At 39.8% G+C, this 22,073-nt stretch overlaps 1 protein-coding gene across 1 annotated transcript in view; it reads right to left on the bottom strand.

The window, feature by feature from the left end:
* Positions 1–22,073, bottom strand: part of USH2A (usherin) — a 766,975-nt gene that overhangs the window by 154,163 nt on the left and 590,739 nt on the right. The window contains exons 50-53 of the mRNA XM_061626123.1: positions 16,321–16,544; positions 10,860–11,070; positions 7,662–7,859; positions 4,068–4,222 (exon numbers count right to left, since the gene is read on the bottom strand). Of these exons, the coding sequence (XP_061482107.1) occupies positions 4,068–4,222; positions 7,662–7,859; positions 10,860–11,070; positions 16,321–16,544 (788 nt within the window). The remainder of the gene's footprint in view (positions 1–4,067; positions 4,223–7,661; positions 7,860–10,859; positions 11,071–16,320; positions 16,545–22,073) is intronic.

Genomic DNA, 22,073 nt, shown 5'->3' with positions numbered 1-22,073 from the left:
TGGGATCATGAAAGTGATGAAGGGTGGGATGTAAGTGAAATAAATAATAAAATAAAATAAAATAAACCCACTACTGGCAAGGAAGGACATGGAAGGTTAATGTAGGAGCTCTCCTAGGCTTGTGTCAAACCCCGTCTTTCTGAATGACGTTACCATGGAATAAATAGATTGCATTTCTAATGTTATGGGTTTTTTTTAATTAGGGCTGATTTAAAGCCAACCATAACATCCCCCTAATTTCACAGCTTTGTTCATAGACAGTGAAGTTGTCTCCTTTTTGTTGATGTTTCAGGAACGCTCACAAAGATGGACAACATTTACCCATTGCAAGAGGCTGGGGGAGAAGAAAGCACATAACCTAGGCAATGGGATGGTTCCTTATATTCCAGTGCAGTGGGATGACAAGGGAAGTTTTTTATGAGCATCACGCAGAAGTCTAGTCAACATGAGCATGCTTCCTTATCTTTTGGAGTTGTGCTGAAAGACAGGGAAGCATCCCCACATTGTCTAGGCAACAGAGCTACACTCGAGCTGTACAATACCATCTCAACATAACACGGAAAGACAGTGAGAGAGTCACCGTGTTGCCTGTGAGGGGAATGGAATAATAATATGTAGCCAGTTTGATTGGTGACAAAAGAGCATGGCATCCTTGCTTACCACAGGATCTCGACTGGTTGGGTTCACACAGAATGGGAGAAGACAAAATGCCATAGAGAAGCATGAGACTGGCAGGTCATCATGTTTGCAAAGTTTGGCACAAAATAAATGAATTAACAGTATATTTGGAGGTAATTTTTATGTGTGTGGAGAGACATTTCATGCCCAGCAAACCCCTCATTTCTCCCCAAATTAACTGTGTGTGTTGTTAATCAGGCCGTTGCTGGACTCTATACATTTACATATGGTAGTCTGGTTAGAAGCAGATGCGCAGAATAGAGCAGCCAGAATGAAGCCATGATGAATTAAGATGGAGGCCAATTTCATGCTGTATGTGTCATTTCCAGCTGAAGGATGCTTGCAATTTTGTGTTAACATTTCATTTTCTACTGCCTATATATAGCTTCTGATAAGAAGTTGGTACAAAGCTGCTGGATTGCCAGAACAATATCTAAGAGAAAGAATAACATGTGCGTCTTAAGCTGACACTGTGCAAAAGGAGTCAAGGACACTGCTTGGAAAATCACAGGTGCAAGAGTCTCAGGTATTAATTTTATCCCCCTCCCAGACAGATTATGGTAATTCATGATCTGCATATTGTGGGGTGCCACCCATAATTATTGAAATTCATGTTCAGTTATTGATAATTCCAACCTCTTGATCCAAGTTTGCTGGGGTATATAAATGGATGTATTTACATTTTAGGAAAAAAGCTTTTTCTTTTGTGTGTTTGGGAAATTGCCTTTGAATTACTTTTTGTTCTCTTCTTGGTATCTGCTCTGCCCTGCTTTTGCATGCTTTGCCAAGCTGAAGGCTGCAGCCCTACTCGCTTGTAGGTAACTATGTCTTTCTTTAATCTAATATTCTAGGAAACTTAGAATAATAATATACAAGTAGTGGGCTGGAAAAGTTTAGGAGGAACATATATATGATTATGTTTATTGTTTTAATTAATTAGCTTATGCAAATATATATATATCACATCACTTTAAGATATTTCCAAGTTACCTTAAGATGCTGTAATGTCAAAGTATTATCTTTGTTTTGTTTTCTATCAGACCTACAATACCATTAGGTTTATGCAAACATTGCAATGTAACTTTCAGTTATTTTATTTTGTTTCATCATTTATGATTGTATCATGGTTTTCATTACAAAATCTAATTCTTGAAAATGTCACACCTTTAATAAATAGGTGTATTTGTTTCACTGATAATTTTTGGTTTTGAGAAATAGATTGTGTTTTCTTCCTTATTCCATTGGGTTGCTACTGAGCAAATAGAGCAGGGTGAGGAATCCAACTGATGCATTGCCCAGAGTTTGGCAGTGTATGTGTGGGCCTTGATTGGATCTACTAATTTAGAGTTTAGAACCTTATTTTCATGTGCGTGTGTGTGTGGGCATGAGCATGCATACATGCAATACTTTTGCTCAGCCCTGTGGGTACCTTTGGGCAGAGAGATATAAATCGCATCAGTCAGTCAATGTTATCTGTGTGTATATATGCAAAGGATTCCTGACCTAAATATCTACACTAGGGTTGGAAAGATGTGTCAGTTTTGATTCTCTCAGTTTCTCATTTTTCATATCTTAAATTCTGTTCTTCATATTTCAGCAGCAATTTGCATTTTTTAAAAATCCTATGAAAATTCTCCAGCATGTTATCTCTGAAGAAATTAATGAAGATTCTAGAGATAAAGTTATCAATGGCATGGATTATCTTCTGGACTGGAATGATGTGATGGAGCCCAATATAGAGAAAATCTATGGAATTAACTGCAGCCATGTGATAATGGAAAAACTTTTAAGAGATGACCCAGTGTATTTTGAAAAAAAGAACAGAGATATGATTTTACAGCAGTATTTCAGCAACTTATTCAGAATGGATGGCAAGAAAATATTTGGGATAGAGGTAATTCCCATCAGACTCTTATTATATGACTATGGCTTTGACAGCAAGATTATTATGGAATACTGATAATGGAAGATTGGATATTGAAATTACTGGACTTAACAAGACTACTGAAGATGGAAGATGGAAAATGGAACTAATAGAGATAATAGAACAATGGCTACTGAAATTACTGAACCTAACAGATTCTGATGTGATGGATTAATTGAAATGTTTATTTTGACTATGGTTATGACAATAAGATTATCATAATTAGTAATGAGATGGATTAATCGATATGCTTATCTGGAAAAAAAAATTGATAGATATATTTCTTAAAGAATTGAAACCTCTCTTTGACTTTTTGTGGAAAGAATAAAGTAATGTTTATGAGATTTGATGATTAAGTAAGATAACTACTGGAGGAAAGTGATTTTATAATATGACTTAAGAGACAGGATTGCTATATATTATAGACTTATAACTGATTTGATCTTTGACAAATGGGAAGTCAATATTTTACTCTTTATTTTTTATTTTTTTTTTTTCTTCTTCTTCTCTTTTTTTCTTTTTGTTTAACTATTTTTGATTTTGTTTTTTGTCTTTGAATGTTTTATGATTTTGTCTTGTATGTTTTATGAAAATCTGAATAAAAATTATTGAAAAAAAAAAAAAGAAAATTCTCCAGCATTTTAGTGCAAATTTCTCCCAATAAACACATTTTTGCATGCAATTTTGATTAATGTACACATTTTTGCAAGCAAAGTTTGACATATAATTTTTTAATATCCATTCCCCCCACCCCACATTTTTATGCACACTTTCCCATAACATAAGCGTTTTTGTAAACATTTGTTGGCTGGAGACCTGCACTGCAAAATTCGATTAAGTGTGAATTTTGGAGGGTGGCTGTGTTTCAGTTCTCATAATGTTTCAGAAAGTGAAATTTGATAGATTTGGCTTGGAATGCAAACTGAATTGAATTTCCTGCCCATCTCTAAACTACACATATACCAACAACAACAAAATAATCTAATTTACATCAGAATTAAAGTCACTTGTGTGTTATTGGTTCACTAAGAATAATCTTAATTATAAAATAGGGTTAGAGAACCTCAAGTAACATACCTTGCCCAGTGACACCTTTTACTTATCCTGTTTTGCGCTCTCCTTGAATGTTTTTGCCTGGCTGCAATGTGTTCTTGAATTCTGATAATGCCTCTTGCCTGCTTGGTTAGAGGACAGAGAGGCAGGTGCATATGTGTGTAATAATTAGTCTATTCTACAAAGATAAACTTTATATTTATTGCTCTGCCCACTTTTGTCTCTGGCCCTGCCCACCACTCGGAAGTGGCCCCCAGAAAATTGCCCAGAAGAGAATGTGGCCCTCAGGCTGAAAATTCCCTACCTTCATTATAAAGCAAGAAAATCTCAATGCTAAAGGGTCCTTTTCCAAATATATTGTTGTAATACTTCCCCACAGTTGCTCCCACCCTACAGTGAAGAAATTACCCACCTTGCTGCTGTCTGCACAACCAACAATAGTGCATGCACGCAACTGATATGAATATTCCTGATACGGTTGAATACCACCGGTGTCTGTGAAACTTAGCTCCTTTCCTCTGAAATGCTCAATCCCATTTCGGAAAATAATATAATGAATGATGATACCTTGCCATAAAGAGAAAAATAATATTTTTGGATTAAAGATATACTAGGAATTCAGATGCCAAACTGTTTTCACAAAGTATTAACAGGGGATTAAGCAAGAAAGAGCCATGCTTAGCAGAAACCTGCAATCAGAGATAGTACTAAATGGTGTGGGGCAGGGGGGAGAGAAGGAAAAACAAAACAGGTACAAATCCAATGAGAAAGTCTTGTGTTCAATGTCCATGAAATTAAGGTCATTCCAGCCTTGTTCAGACATAACATTAAATGTTTGCTTACTGTTACATGAATAAGCTCAGGGTCCTCCTGCTCTTCCCCACCTTTAGCTGCGAGGACATTGGAAGCTTTTGCTGCAATTTAATGTTATATTTAAACCTGGACAAACTGTGGTTAGTCTTGACTACAGTTTACTGAAACAAGCCAGCATTAAACCATGGTTTATGAAGCTGGCTTGTTTCAGTAAACCATAAGATGAGCCACAGTTTAGGGTCTGGGCATAATATTAAACTGCATTGCAATTAATTGAAAATGGAAATAAAAGTTTCCAATGTCCTGCACATGACAGGGGAAAGTGCAAAAGCATGTTCACATAACCAGGGCCGGTTCTAAAGGGCAGCCAGGTTGGGCACTGGCCCGACGGCCCCTGGAGCTACAGGGGTCCCCTCAGCTGCCCCTCCGCTCCCCTTCCGTGATCTGTGGGCCCCCCACGCCCCCCACCTAACTTTCTGCTGCCTTTTACCATTGCCCTTAACGAAGATGGCGACCGCAGTTTCCCTAATGTACTGAAGTCCATGCCGCCATCTTAGTTGATGGCAGAGATGCACGCACATAGCACGCACGCGTGCCATCAACAAAGATAGTGGCGGAGGTGACATCCCATTAGGGAAACCACAGCCACCATCTTCTTTAAGGGCAATGGTAAAAGACAACAGAAAGGTAGGGGGCGTGGAGGGCATGCGTGCATGCACGCACACACGTGCACACACACGCTGGGGGCCAGGGCAAGCTGATGCCCAAGGGCCCCGGCATTCCTGGAGCCAGCCCTGCACATAACACAAAATCATTGTTTAGCACTGTATCGAATGAAACCGGCATGACAGTCCTATCAACTTGAGCATGGACCATTCAAGAGAGAGATTTCCTGTGAGCAATGGGGGAATTTGAGGCAGCCCAAACTTAAAAATGCATCTTCTACCAAATAATGCTGGTTCAAACATACTTTTCATATCATTAACAGTATCTTCAGTTACTGTACAATTTTAATCTGGAATAAGCAACTGAGGACAATAAGCAAGAAAAGTATTATTTGAGTTCCCTGTACAAGATCGACCCTGGATACGCAAAGTTATGTGGGGTTATTCTTCACCATATCAACCTGACTCTTCTCTGCAGAGGGCTGTTGAAGACCTTTGTACCCACCCTTCTCCACAAAAATTCATCACTGTGCCTTGCACGTGATGGACAGGGGTGGGCAATCCAACAAGCTGTATGTCTGAGAGCCTCGTTATCTGGCTCATTATCTTCAGCTGAGCAACAGGCTGACAGTAGCTGCTGTTTCTGGCCTTCAGGGTTGCCACCTAACATTGTATTTTTGCTGGTTCTTTCTTTCTTGAGAGGGAAATGTGTGAGGTTCTATTGCCAGGTTGTATATGAATTTTGAAATAATGATTCCTACCTCTTCTTAGGGTGACAGCCTGATATTTGGAAAGGTTTGGTTCCTCAAGTGAGAGATGAGGGAAGTATCATTGCCCAGTGTGTGGAAAAGATGGATAATATGGTTTCTAAAAGTTGGATAAAGTGGGTTCTTTATCATCAGGGTGAGAATCTGTTATTGGGAATAGATTTCCACACATACAACCCGAGTGAGAGATGAGGGGAAGTGCTTGGTATGAATATTTTATTTAGAGGGTGTTTGTGCATGGCTGCTTGCTTGATTTGTCAGTCAAACAAATCTGGCTGGTTCTCATGGTGTAGACATGTGAGTGGGTTGTTGCCTCAGGATGCAAAATTGAATTATGTGAATGTTTGCAGAGTGTGGAAAGTGTGATTTGAGAGTGTTCTAAAACAGTAAGTCTGAGTATATTAATGTATATTGATGCATTTAATGTGACTGCGTTGTTCATGTAAGGGTGAGCTTGAGTGAAGTAAATGATATGTATTTCCAGCTGTAGTTAGATTAGGTTGTGCTTATTCTTTTATAAGGGGCTGGGAATTTAATTGGATTGGTTTGTTTAATGGTATGATTGATGTATGGTGTTTGGGAAGTAAGTTGATTTTCTTTTGTCTAATTGTCTATCACAGGTGTGGGAAACTCTTGGCCCTCCAGATGTTACAAACATCATCAGCCCCAGCAACCATGGTCAATGGCCAGGGATGATGGGAGCTGTAGTTCAGCAACATCTGAAGGGCCAAAGGTTCCCCACACCTGGCCTATCATGTTATTTAAAAAGGTTGAATTTATATCTTTTTACTTGATTTTATTTGTAATTTTACTTCCAGATGACTAAAGTATATTTTGTTTAGTTTGTTTATTATGAATGTCCCTTATATTTTTGTAGCTAATTTTTATGTGCAATGTTTATTTTGATACTAAAAGGGATACTCTATTTAGCTGTTGTGTTTTATAGAATGTAGAAATTCTGTTGTTGCTTTTTGTATTATTTATTTATTTATATTTATTATGACCAGGGCGGCAAACAAAAGCAGTAAAAACACTTTAAAACATCATAAAAACAGACCTTAAAATACACTAAAACAAAACAACTTTAAAAACATTCTTTAAAAAAGCTTTAAAAACACCTTAAATAAAAAGGGCTAAAACATATTGTTTAGGGAAAAAATGTTGTTGTTTTTAAAAAAAACATATTAAAAGCAAGTCCAACACAGACGCAAACTGGGATAGGCCTTAACTTAAAAGGCTTATTGAAAGAGAAAAGTCTTCGGAAGGCACTGAAAAGATAACAAAGATGGCGCCTGCCTAATATTTAAGGGGAGGGAATTCCACAGGGTAGGTGCTGCCTGTTTATTGCCTGTTTATTTAAGATGTTTTAACTTGTAAACTACTTAAGAATTTTCTTTAAATGTAACTGGTATATAAATTGTCCAAATAACAAATAAATAACTAAAAGTAGGCTGGTGCACATAAGCAAGCAAATTATTATTTCATAGCCATGTTATTAGGCACAGAAGCACAGGGGAAATGGCTGTAGCTCAGTGGTAGAGCATCTGCTTTGCATGCATAAGACCCCAGGCTCAATCCCCAGGATCTCCAGGTAGGGCTGAGACTGGGAGAGACCCCTGTCTGAAAACTGGGAGAGCCACTGCCAGTCAGCATAGACATACTGAGCAAATGGACCTATGGTATGATTCAGTATAAGGCAACTTTCTATGTTCACTTGTGCCAGCTGTGTATCAGATCACACAATAACTTTTATCAGAATACCATTTGGTTGACGAGGTTCTTTCCAGCTTAGAAATATGATGTCTTCCCGATTATCCACTTTTGTCCACTGTGGTGGATTTACGCCTTCAGGCACATCTTGTTTAGTGGTAGCACTTCCAATTTCACTTAATCCTTTCCCATGTTTGTTCCATGAGGCTACCCTGTATTCATATGTAACATGAGGTTCTAGTTTCAGATCTAGAAAGAGAAAAATGTGACAAAAGACTTTAACCAATCTGAGCTTACATTAAGCTTCATAACTAATTTTAAATGTCAACTTCCAGTTTAGGATGGACAAAATAATTTCCTTTGACTCACATTAATTTTCACATTTGTTTACCCTTGATTCCGTTATGCTGCCTTACAATTACTCAAATAATTTGTTAAAAATCTACCAAAAATGTATTTTACACGTTATTACACTGAATATTGTGTTTTTAGTTCATTTTACACACATTCACATATATGTGTACATAAGAGATGGACAGTATTCCATTTCTCAGGATGCTAGAAAAATATTTATCCTTGTGAATTCTGATATGAATAGACCAGAACTATACTTCTTGAACTAATGTGCAGATCAGAACATAGAAATCTATTGGATCTTACACTTATCTGAATACTGAAATACAGTTCAGTATCAAAAAGTATCAAAATACATTGATTTTGAGATAAAGTACATTTAAGAGAAATATATTTTGAGATGAAAGTATTCAAAACACATATTTCTACATGTATACGTTTTAAGTTTTCTGCAGATTAATGTGGAAATAGGAAATTGAGTTTTTCAGTGAACATATCCACAAATAACAGCCTAGAAATAGACTGCTTTGTTCATCCTTGTTCACCTCCTTCTCCTTCTTAATGTCATTCTTCCTATCATGAGTGTTGTATTCCTACTACATTTGATGTCCTCTCCCTTTCTGTGTGCACTATTCATTATGCTATTTACCTACCATAGCAGTATCTTTTCCACCAATGTCCCACCCATGCCCCACAACCAATCCATACCCTCTGAGGTCTCTGTTTTTATGTGTTTTTTTAAAAAAATATTTTGAATTTTAATTTTTTTCAACTTTTTGGGATCAAAACCTCCGGCATCAAAATGCTCTTATACAAAATCTCTAGCCAACCACTGTATATAGTTCCATTTGCAACATCTGTATGGGAAATGACCGCAAAACACCTTGATGTATGAGGAGGCATAGTGTGGCATGCTCCATCCCCGTCCCATACTCCTGTCTCACGCCCCTGCAAGCCAGCCAGGTGGGCTTGTTGCTTTCTTTCTCACTCGGCCTATGTAGAATACAATAGTACATAAGTCTGAGAAGCTTTGTTGATATAACATAGATGAGGTAAGAGAGGCTCTTAATTGGCAAAAATAGATAGCAGAGGCCAACAGACCATTAGGGAGGGTGTTTTCACACACACTGCTAAGGCTGGGAATTTGGCCTTTGAAGACCGCTGCAATGAATCAGGCTGCTACAAAGCAAAGATAAACAAAGGCAGAAACGTGAGACCCAAAGAAAAAAACATCCCCACAGGTATAGCTAATTTCTTTATTTTCTTTCTTTATTATTTATTTATTTATTACATGTATACCCCACCTTTCTTTTCATCATAGAAACCCAAGGCGGCTTACATATGGTCCCCAGGAGTTCGCCCATCCAGGCTGACCAGACCAGACCTGACCCTGCTTAGCTTCACCAGGGTGCTGGCCTCATATGCCTTCAGACCATAGCCTGGTCACAGGTACAAACCTTCACCCAGGTCCAGGGGCTCTGTTGAGTATGAATAATGGTTCCTAACACCTGCTCAGGGGGCTTCAACACAGACCAGGATTGGTGTGGTGTTGTGGAAGAGGGTGGCCAACTGGGATTTCTCTGTTGTTCTTATCTGGGGCTCCTGGACAGCAGAAAGGAGACGTAAGATAGCTGCGCTCATTAGCTGCTATGTGCTTATTGCCTTGCCTGCCATAAACCACTAAGTCTTTCAAATAAAGCATTGTAACTTTTTTCCCCACTTGAGTGTTCATTGCCTCTAGAATCTCTTGAATTTTCTTGCCTGTTGGCAGCACAACATCTTAACAAGGATATGGTACAGCTTAAAAGGTTCAGAAAAACCACACTAATCAGAAGGCTGGAACAGCTTCTCTATGAGAAGGCATACAGGGTTTTTTTTTTTTCCTTGTTTAGAAAAAAAGTAGTTAAGGGTTGTATCCAATGAAGTCATTCCATTCACCAAAGACTTGTGCTTGTGCAACAGAAATCCCCTTCCATCTCCTCATGCCCTCCCATCCAAATCTGCTCTGATGAGCTGGGGGAACCCCCAGAACAGATTTGAGGGGTGCCCAGGGGGAGGAGAGGCAGGGGAAGTTCCATTGTGTCAGCAGAAATCCTTGCATGAACAGGATGACTTCATTGGATGCAACCCTATGTGGGATATGAAAAGAAGTGGCAAGAGCCCCCCCATCTCTAATTACCTCTTTCAACAAGCCTTTTAGGTTGAGACCTATCCCAGTCTGCATCTGTGTTAGAATTGCTTAATATGTTTTTAATAACGTTTTAACCCTTTTTAAACGTTTTTTAAATGTTTTTAGTGCTGTTTTGTTTTAATGTATTTTAAGATCTGTTTTTATGATGTTTTAAAGTGATTTTAGCACTTTGTTTGCCGCTCTGGGCTCCTGCTGGGAGGAAGGGCAGGATACAAATTAAATAATAAAAATAAGTAATAAAATAATTACATTATGATATTTGCTGCCACAGTGTGCTATGATGGCCTCTAGCTTAGATGGCTTTAAAGGGAGATTAAACAAATTCATGGGGGCTAAGGCTATCTCAGTAGCTACTAGTCATGAGGGCAATGTTATTTGTAATCTCCAAAGGCTTCTTAGTACCATTTGCTAGAGGGAAGGGAGACAGATAGAAACAGAAAGCTGTTGCCTTCATGCTCTAAGGTGAGCTTCCAGAAGCAGCTTCATACTGGTCTAGATAGGAGGATCCTTAGTTTAATTGAGCAGGCTCCTTCTGATGGTTTTCTGTTAGGTTTTCATCTAAACATTGGTAAATAGGTTTATTTATTTTACAAAGAATTCCAAATACAAACAGTTCTTGTTATAATTCAAAGAATTGATTACATAAAGGAAGTTACATGCCAATGTTACAAACCATGCAGGCGAGACTTTTCATGTTCTTTTACCTGTGAATGAATATTGAGTTGGACCTCCAGTGTAGATCTTCTCCTCCAAAGTTGGGCATATGCCTCCATTTTCTTTCTTCACTGCATTACCCCAGGAATTCTTTATCAAAGCACAAGTGTGAACATGTTTGTCAAAGTCACATCGCCCACAGTATGCTGCTTCTTCCATGGATATAGGGCATAAAGTACTAGCTTCACATTCTTCTTTTACCTATAAAAGAATTCCCTTTTAGTCCCTATAAAACAATCTATAAAAACATTCAAAAGTACCACAGGAATTCTCATGTGTCCTCAATATAACACCTCACTGTCCATTATTTTCCCAGGCTTTTTAGCAATGTTACCCTACTGAATGTTTTATTACTTATTTATATATATCCCACCCTTCCACCCAGAAGGAGCCCAGGGCAGCAAACAAAAACACTAAAAGCCCTTTAAAACTTCTTAAAAACAAAAGACTTTAAAACATATTAAAACAAAATATCTTAAAAACATCTTTAAAAAACAACTTTAAAAACATCTTAAAAAGCAATTCCGGCATAGACACAACTGGAATAAGGTCTCTACTTTAAAAGCATGCTGAAAGTGGAAGCACTCGGGTCCTGCTTGCGGGCTTCCCCCAGGCACCTCGTTGGCCACTGTGAGAACAGTATGCTGGACTAGATGGGCCACTGGCCTGATCCAGCAGGCTCTTCTTACGTTCTTATGTTCTTATGACTTCAATAGGCACCAAAAAGCTAACATGAATGGCGCCTGTATCATATTTAAGGGGAGGGAATTCCAAAGTGTCAATGCCACTACACAAAAGGTCTGCTTCCTATGCTGTGTGCAATGGACCTCCTGATAAGATGATATCTGCAGGAGGCCCTCATCTGCAGACTGCAGTGATCGACTGAGTGTATAAAGGGTAAGATGATCTTTCAGGTATCTAGGTCCCAAGCTGTGTAGGGCTTTGTACACCAAAACCAGAGCCTTGAACTTGGCCCAGTAGCTATTGGGCAGCCAGTGCAATTCTTTCAGCAGTGGGGTGTCATGTTGGCAATACTCTGCTCCAGTGAGCAGTCACGCTGCCACATTTTGCACCAGCTACAGCTTCTAGACCAACCTTAAGAGCAGCCACAAATAGAGTACATTACAATAATCCAGCCTGGAGGTTACCAGTGCATGGACAACAGTGTTCGGGCTATCCCGGTCCAGAAATGGCTACAGCTGTCTTACCAGCCAAAACTGGTAAAAGACACTCTTAGCCACTGAGGTCAAGCGACAAAGATGGAACCAGGAGCACCCCCAGACTATGAATCTGCTCTTTAAAAGGGAGTACAACCCCCATCCAAAGCAGGCAATTGATTAATTATCCAAACTCGGGAACCACTAACCCACAACACCTCCATTTTGCTAGGATTCAGAGTCAGTTTATTGGCCCTTATTCAGCCTACCATCGAATCCAGGGTTTGCATAGCCTCTTCCAATTTAAATGTTACAGAGAAATAGAACTGGGTATCGTCAGCGTACTGCTGACACCAGGTCCCAGATCTCCTGATGACCACTCCCAAGGGCATCATATGGGTGTCAAACAGCACTGGAGACAAGATGGTACCTGTGGCACCCCACAGCACAATTGCCAGTGGGCCAAAAGACAATCACCTAATGCTATTCTCTGAAAAAGACCCTGGAGATACGATCAGAACCACTATAAAACAGTGCTGCCAATACCCATCTCACTAAGTCAGCTCAGAAGGATACCATGGTCAATGGTATCAAAAGCCACTGAAAGATCAGGTAAGAATAACAGGGTCGCATTCCCCCTATCCTTCTCCCGATAAAGGTCATCTATCAGGGTGACCAAGGTCAATTTAGTCCTATAACCAGGGCCGAACCCAGATTGGAATGAGTGAAGATAATCTGTTTCATCCAGGAGTACTTGCAATTGCTTTGCAAAGACGCTTTGACTACACCCTAGATCCACTCAGTCAACCCCCCTCAGCAAGCTTTAATAAGCCAAGATGGGCAAGGGTTGAGAGGACACACTGCTGGCGGCATTGTTGCAAGCACCTTGTCCACATCATCAGGCCGCATCAACTGGAACTGATCCCAAGAAGTTGTAGCAGACGTTGCACTGGACACCTCACTGGGGACTACAGTAGATGTAGCTAGTACATCAAGAGTGCTGTGGAGGCGAGCAACCTTACCATCAAAGTTCCTTGCAAACAATTCACAGTGGGCCTCTGAAGGGTCTAAAACTCCATTTCCTGGAGTTGATGTTAACAGACCCCTGACAATACAAAAAGCTCCACTGGATGGTTACTTAAGGATGCAATGGAGGCAGAGAAGTGGGCCGTCTTTGTCACCCTCAACGTCACACAGTAGGCATATTTATGTTTTACTCATGCCCGATCAGCCTCACATTATGTCTTTTGCCACTTGCACTCTAAATGTCATCCAGCCTGTTTCATTGCCCTTACTTCAATGGTTTACCAAGGTATAAACCAGGCTCCACAATGCCGAAAAGGGCATTTAGGGGCAACCATGTTAAGACCCCGATGTACCTTGCTGTTCCACAGCATGACAAGGGCTTCAACAGGGTCACCTGCTCCATCTACTGGGAACTCCTCCAGGCGTTCAGGAATCCAGTGGATTCTATTCATCTCCAGGGGCAGACCATCTTAATCTGTCCACCACCCCTGCAGGGGAGGATTGGAGCTGTAAGTCTAAACTTCACCAGGAAGTGTTCTGGCTACAACAATGGGGTGATATCCACCTCCCCTATCTCTAGACCACCGTTTCACCCATCTGGAGCAAAAATCAAATCAAGGGTGTCCCTTGTTCTATGTGTCAGACTGCTGTCAACCTGACACAGTCCCATAATCTTCATGGAGGCCATGAAGTTCCGAGGGAAGCACTAGAAGCAGCCTCAGCATGGACATTGAAATCACCCAGGTCTATCGTTCAGGTTTCCTCCAATAACACAGCTGAGACGACCTCCACCCGTTAGAGAATTGTGAACCATATTAATAAGACTACATCCATAAGTTGTAGTCAACTTGAAGGCACATAACAACAACAAACCCAATTTTTTCCCACACAGGGCACTTCTACCCCCCCATCTCACACCCAGGGAGGGTCAGCCTTCTGCCAGTTGTAGACTCTCACTCTAAAGGCATCTGGTGGCTTTCTCCTATCGCACAGTTCACTGCACAGGCTCTCACCCCATGCAGGAACCACACACGCACCTTCCACCCTCCCCAGTACCAATCTCCTCTAGATTGGTTTTAATATATATAACGGGGTAGCACCTTCACCCTTGGGACTCCCTAAGGGACTCCCCAAGGGACAACCTCCTTTAGTGTTGCCCCTTCGGTTGGTGATTCCAGTAGCACCACACCTGCTGTCCAAGGGCTGCTGGGATTTAAGCCTCCTGACCCAGCCAGGAGCTGATGCAAGAGGCTGCAAGACTGAATGCAGCCTCTCTCTGGATTCAGGATCAGACAGGGGGTCCCAGTCCTTACAGCACTTACCAGGGACCTTAGCTGTCTCAAGAGACAGCAACCCAAGGGAGCAAGCAAGCAAACACCCAGATACTCAAGTACTCACTCCTAAGGCAGGTCTTCTCCAATCCCACAGTGCTGCAGCTGTTTATGCTGCTTTTATGATTTTGTAGCTTTTATTTCATAATGGTTTGTTTCCAAAATTTGTCTTTCACAGATGTAAAGGCTCTTTCCATCCACAGAAGTCTTTTGATCTAGTGGAGAGATCCCACTGGTGCTGGGAAGGGAACTTTTGTTTATTTCTTTTCCTCTTTTCCTTGCTGCTCCCAGCACCACCTCCTACACTGTTCTGGAAAGTCTTCCAACCCTCTGGAGCAGTGTGAGAAGCAGCACTGGGGGACATAGGGGGAGAAAGGAACTGCAGATTCCTCCTTCACAGTATGACTGATGAGAAGATATGGGAAGCATATGCATTTTCCTAAAATGATATAGATTTTCTTCTGAATATTATTTTCCACATAAGAGTTAGAACAGGTTGCTTTGATGGTGTGTGGAAAGCAAGTCACATAAAATAAAGTAATTCTATTGCACATTTCTAACATACAAGCCTATGTAGAAGCTCCCCACCCCAATTTTTCCTACTCATGCAGTGCTTGTGATTTGTAAATTGTGGTCCATGGTGTATTTTCAGCTTATCCCCAAGACTAAGGCAAAAACAGAGGAACCATTGAATCAGTTGAATCAATACTGAATTGTAGTGTCTCAACTGATGACACAGAGCATACTCATAACTATAATGCCTACTTGGCATCTAGCAATACTTTGTCTCCTTACTGTCCATCCCACACATTCATTACAGTTGCATCAGCTTAATGCCAATTGCTTCTTCCTCTCTCTGCCAAAGAACTCTTGGAATGATTGTTCTGGGAGACAGCTAAGGAACATAGGAAGCTGCCATATACTAAGAAAAACCATTGGTCCATCTAATTCAGTACTGTCTACACTGAGTGGAAACAGCTCCCCAGAGTTTCAGGCAGGAGTCTCTCCCAGTTGTTACCTGGAGATGTTTTGGGGATTGAACCAAAGCAGATGTCTACTCCTGAACCACATCAGACGATAGTGAGCTTTAATTTGGAAGCCTTTCAAGTGCCCTCCTATGTAGCAGCCACAATGTAAAATAAAATTGTTGGTTCACAAAGAAAGCAAATTAGGATAGTGGTCTGTGATACAACAATGTTTGAAGCAGGGCTAGCAGTAGTGTAGTGGCAAATTCAGATGTGCAGGGCCCCTGCATGATAGTCACAGTTACAACCTCTCTCTCTGTTTTTGCTGCTGGGTTGAGAATGAGATCCTTGTTAATGCCTTCTCCCACAACAATGCTAGGAGCCACTCAGCATGAAAGGGGAGAGTGCTAGCTACTGAGAAGTGCCCTCTCAGTGCCTGACTCACCTTCTTTCACTCTGCTCTAATCAGCAGGAAAAGACAATGAAGCATGTTAAAAAACTCTTCTCAGGGGTTAACACACTCCCCTTTCATGCCGATTGTTTTGTAGGATGCTGGAGACATAGGAACCCTGCTGGGACCCTGCTCCCCAAAAACATAAGGTGTCTAAGACCCTCTGAGACCCTGGATGGCTACACCCCTGAAGGCTAGCAGGAATTAAGAATTAGCCACACAACTGAAGGTAGTTGCACACACATACCAGTCCAGCTGGAATACTAACTTTTAGCCCTTAGACTAATCTGGAGTGCTGAGCAACACATCACAAGAAGCAGCTAATCATTATTAATTCCTTTAGAATTCACTGCAATAACATCAATCATGGCAAACTCATTCGGTATTAATATGGATGTAATGTGAAAATGAATAATGCACACAGGAGTTTTTATATTCCTATTTTACAAAAATAGTTATGAACAATGTATTTCTCTTTCCATTGTCAAATCAGAACCACCAAGAGGTTTTCTATCAATTACCTTCATCATCATTCCAGCTGAAATCCTGTCAGAGCAAACATATTTCAAAGGATCATATCCAAGTCCATTACAACATTCCTCGCTCTTTGGAATAAGTTCAGCCTCACAGCATTTTAATGGCACTTGGTCATTCTCTTTTATGTGGGCTTTAGACTCGCCACTGGAAGCTGAGCAGCATATGGTACTTGACATATTCACATATTCATGTCCACAACAGAACATTCCTGCAACAATAAAACATTACATATGAATGCGAAAAGGGAAGAAAGTGGGGGAAGTACAGATAAGGCTATAAAATATAGCATAAAAATGTCAGAATGAGGCAGCTACTGATACAGGAGGGAAAAGCATCTAAAGTGGTACTTAATATTGAATTTAAGATGACCAAACTGATAAGGCCTTTGTTCAGTGGCTAATTGTGGTGATCAGGGAAGATGTGGGCCTCTGCGTCTGTGTACACTGCAGAAAGAAGGTACTAATATCTGCAGTTCGCCACTATATATGCCACACCTTTGATGTTTCACAACAAAAAGTAGCACCAACTGGCCCCTAAACCAGAGGGAAGAGACATTTCTTCACTCCTATAAAAAAATGAGAATAGGAATTGTTCTAGGAATGAGTGGATTCTCTTAATTTTGATCCCTTGTTATTTTGCAGTTGCATTATGCCCTCGGTTCCATTCGTTGTATTGTTGCCAAGAAAGGAAATTTTTGGAATAGTGATCATGGATTTTGTACAGGGAAACAAAAACTTGTTCCTTTAAGCTTTTCTAATTGAAAAATGTTTCCCCCACTCCCAAAATTATTTTGTTGTTGTTGCTTTCCTACAGGAGTACACAAGTGCTTGACTGCAGAGTTCAAGAACAAGCAAATAAATACAAACAAAAATAATAATTAGAACTGAAGAAAAAAAAGGTTTTAGTTCCTTTTCTTTACTACAGGAGTTAATCTCTGTGACAAAACAGCCAACACTTCTGCCAGTACTCTTCAATGCAGACATACAAATCCAGAGGAACCCCAGATTCTGACATCAGTGATTCTGTTCTGTAAATATGCCCATTAAAATGGAATACCAATTTCCTATCATAAATTCAACAGAGGAGGATTTCGAAAGTATTCCTGCTTTGCTCCTATTAGACCGACTATTTAACATTAAATTAATTCCAATTTGTACAGAACAGTGAAGTAATATATATTGCTACAATTAGCCAGGTGCAGTAAACAGTCTAGGTACAATAAACATGCAAAACAGATATATGGTGGCAGCCCCTACCAAGAGCGGTAAAGAGCTCTGTGTACATCCAAACACACACATGTGATGTAAGACACTCCATTTTCTTGGGTCTCAGGCTGTTGTTATATGCCTTCAAGTCGATTATGACTTATGGCGACCCTATGAATCAGTGACCTCGAAGAGCATCTGTCATGAACCACCCTGTTCAGATCTTGTAAGTTCAGGTCTGTGGCTTCCTTTATGGAATCAATCCATCTCTTGTTTGGCCTTCCTCTTTTTCTACTTGCTTTTGTTTTTCCCAGCATTATTGTCTTTTCTAGTGAATCATGTCTTCTCAAGATGTGTCCAAAGTATGATAACCTCAGTTTCATCATTTTAGCTTCTAGTGACAGTTCTGGTTTAATTTGTTCTGACAAACAATTATTTGTCTTTTTTGCAGTCCATGGTATGCATAAAGCTCTCCTCCAACACCACATTGCAAATGAGTTGATTTTTCTCTTATACACTTTTTTCACTGTCCAACTTTCACATCCATACATAAAGATTCGGAATACCATGGTCTAAATGATCCTGACTTTGGTGTTTAATGACACATCTTTGCATTTGAGGACCTTTTGTAGTTCTCTTATAGCTGCCCTTCCCAGTCCTAGCCTTCTTCTGATTTCTTGACTATTGTCTCCATTTTGGTTAGACTGTGCCGAGGTATTGATAATCCTTGACAAGTTCAATGTCCTCATTGTCAATTTTAAAGTTACATAAATCTTCTGTTGTCATTACTTTAGTCTTTTTGACGTTCAGCTGTAGTCCTGCTTTTGTGCTTTCCTCTTTAACTTCCATCAGCATTCGTTTCAAATCATTACTGGTTTCTGCTAGTAGTATGGTATCGTCTGCATATCTTAAATTATTGATATTTCTGCCTCCAATTTTCACACCTCCATCTTGGTCCAATCCCGCTTTCTGTATGATATATTCTGTGTACAGATTAAACAAATAGGGTGATAAAATACACCCCTGTCTCACACCCTTTCCGATGGGGAACCAATCGGTTTCTCCATATTCTGTCCTTACAGTAGCCTCTTGTCCAGAGTATAGGTTGCGCATCAGGACAATCAGATGCTGTGGCATCTCCATTTCTTTTAAAGCATTCCATAGTTTTTCATGATCTACACAGTCAAAGGCTGTGCTATAATCTATAAAGCACAGGGTGATTTTCTTCTGAAATTCCTTGCTCCATTCCATTATCCAACGAATATTTGCGATATGATATCTGGTACCTCTTTCTAAATCCAGCTTGGACGTCTGACATTTTTTGCTCCACATATGGTAAGAGCCTTTATTGTAGAATCTTGAGCATTACTTTACTTGCATGGGATATTAAGGCAATATTTTGATAATTACTGCATTTCCTGGGATCCCCTTTCTTTGGATTTGGGATATATATTGAATGCTTCCAGTCTGTGGGCCATTGTTTAGTTTTCCATATTTCTTGACAGATTTTTATCAAAATTTGTCAAAATCTCAGACTGTGCATTTAGCTATATGTATGTAGTCTTCAACCACACAGTCTGATCAAAGCATCAAGGCTGGTGTTGGGACCTGTTGCTGTGAACTTGCTCCCACACTAATCTGATGGTAATAGAGAGAGAGGAATTCACAATGAGTAATGCTCTGAAATTGGAGGGCCACTGCCCCTTGGAGTAGAACATACTAGGATAAATGTACACATAATTTTACCTGAAATAGGTATCCTTCTATGTTCCCAAAGCCTTGTTAAAAAAAGTATGGTACCTGCATAACCACTGCTTTCTCTCCAAAGTAGACAAAAGTCAGAGATTTGAACAAGGATTGTGCCAGGCTTCCACTTGGCTCTGTACTATAGGAGAGGCTTCTTGGCATGATGCCATCTGGCTTCCCTGGGGCAGCTGTGGAGTCAATTTACAACTCCCCTAGAGAGAGGAAAAAGCCATCTGGAGCCACCCTAACATTCCAGTCCTTTTATTTGTTGTGCTAGTAGCATGTACATTTCTAAAATCATGCAGAACAAAAGTGATAGGAAATGTAATATCACCGAACAGGCTGGAGTGAAATATGTCCATGATAATGGCATCAGTGTCGCAGACAGTATAATGCAGTAAAAATTAGAAGTAATAATAAAGGATGCAAACATAGAATGAAAGCAATCTATAACTAAAGAAATTCCCATTTAATCTTTTTAAAAGATACAGGCTTTTAAAAAATCAGCCATTTTCATTCATTCTTGACTTCTGTAATAATAATACAGGGATCATGCAGTTTACTTCTAACCTGCCATAGACAGTAAGACATGAAACCACATGGTGAACAATATCCTTCTATGTTTTGTGCCATTTCTTTCCATGTATAAATAAAAAAACTGTAGCTCAATGATACAGCATGTGCTTTGCATATAGAGAGCCACTTAGCTAGTTGGACCAACAGTCTGATTTGATATAAGGCAGCTTCATATATTCCTATGGTCATTCTGCATTTTGGGCTGGTCAGAATCCCAGTATTTATGAACTCTCACAATGGAAATCATGTTTCATAAGACGAAGAAGGATAAGAAACATGTCCTGGGGTGTAAGGAAGTGGTTAAAAAGCTTTGAACAGCAAACAGGACAAGCATGCCTTTCATAGAGAGGCTTTCTATATGACAAGGACCAACTTAGCAGGGGCTATAGTATGGGGTATAATTAGTCTAATGGTTAATCCGACCCTTCAAAAAGCTAAAGAATTTAGTTCATGGGACTTACATTCAAATAAATGAAGGTCAGTGGGATAGTAAATGATTCCATATCAGGGTTAATTTTTAAAGTAAAACATTTTAGTCTTGTGCACATGTAGTGCCAAGCAGAGTTGATTTATTTATGAATGGACCAAGTCCATCCTCCTACTTTGCCTGTCAGTTGGAACTGTATTATAAAAGTTTAATATTAAACACAAAGTACTCAGTATTGCATGACAGCTGTGACAGTGGGATGTTGCATAAGTGAATTGTTCCAAACTGATCTTCCCTTTCTGCTTCATGACACAGTTCCGTGCCATCCAACAGCTCTGTGTAGCAGGATAATATTGCATCCACCAATGCTTATAATAGCCAATAAAGCCTATAGTCCATATTGTTGCATACATCCCCTTACGCTACCACATACCACAGTGGTGCACAGCTGCAGCAATCATTGCGTCTAGAGTGTTCAGAGGTTAGGTCTAAGCATGTGATAACTAATCAGGCAGAATTTAACTTTGCCTTCCAATCCTCCAGCCACGAATGTGGTTACATCACATATACTGTTTGAATATTATTGTTTTTTAAAAAGCAAATGCAAACATTTTAGCTCAGAGACACTTTTGACAGGCGAAGTAAAATTTTGATAATGAACCACTTTTATTCTAGGGCAGAAAAAAATGTGTTCTTTCACTGAGAGGCTCGTCTTTGTTTCACTGAATTAAATTTTTCAGCCAAGATTTCTCTCACATAACAAGAAGTGACTCCCTTTCTAGTTTCTTTGGTAAACCATTACTTCTTTAATTATTATCAACCTTGTTCCAGCGTGATAAATTGCTAATTACTTAATACCCTAATCAGCGTTCATTCTTTGCACAGATAAACTGTGACAGCGCCATTAATTTAAATAGTAATTTCACTTAATGGCCAGAACGGCACACCAGATTTTTATGCAGCATTTTCTGAAGACTGCATCCATCACTGCAATATTCTGACATAAAGATGTCTGACGTGCACTAACTCACTTAGGGAGAGCAGATGTTGCCGAGCAGAGTTTGGTAGTAATTCCCATAGTGCATCACTTCAGCATGAATGAGCTGCAAATTCAGAAATAGGCATTCCTCTGAAACCCTGCTGTATAGCCTTTGACCTCTCCCTAATTTATCACATGTAGCACTTGACTCTTGAACCTTGACACTGAGAATGTACAGTTTAAAACATACCTACAATGGGGCAGGGGATGGAAGCAGAATGGAAAATAGGCCCATATATTATTGATGGGTTGATTTACCTTTCATAAACATCACCTTGATCAAGTATTTAAAGGAGAATTACTTTCCAACAAATTGTTAATATTAAAATCCAGACATTTAAGATCCAGAAACAATAAATATGCCCAAAATTAGAAAATATAGCTATTATCTAGAAGCAGATGGGATGCTAATATAAATAGGGGGGGCATGAAACCACAAGATGCTACTCGATGTGTCAAGAATTATTTTAAAGTCCTCTCCACAAATTATCAGAAAGGTTCTGGTACAGTAGTACTAACTCAGCAAAATGGCAAAATTCATGACCTTTGAAAGAAAGACTAAGAGTGGAATTTAACATAGTGCTAAGTCTTTCATTCCGTCAATGCAAGGATTTCTACTTGTGCAATGACTGGTCTTCTCTCCTCCTCCCACATGCACCCTACATTTGTTCTAGGGGTTCTCCCAACTCTCTGGAACAGATTTGGGAAGGGCATGGGGAGTGCACAAGGGTAGAAGAGGGGAGA

This window comes from Rhineura floridana, chromosome 4 (assembly GCF_030035675.1).
Source record: "Rhineura floridana isolate rRhiFlo1 chromosome 4, rRhiFlo1.hap2, whole genome shotgun sequence".
In the NCBI taxonomy this organism is placed as follows: Eukaryota; Metazoa; Chordata; class Lepidosauria; order Squamata; family Rhineuridae; genus Rhineura; species Rhineura floridana.
This window is presented reverse-complemented; position numbering and strand designations above follow the sequence as displayed.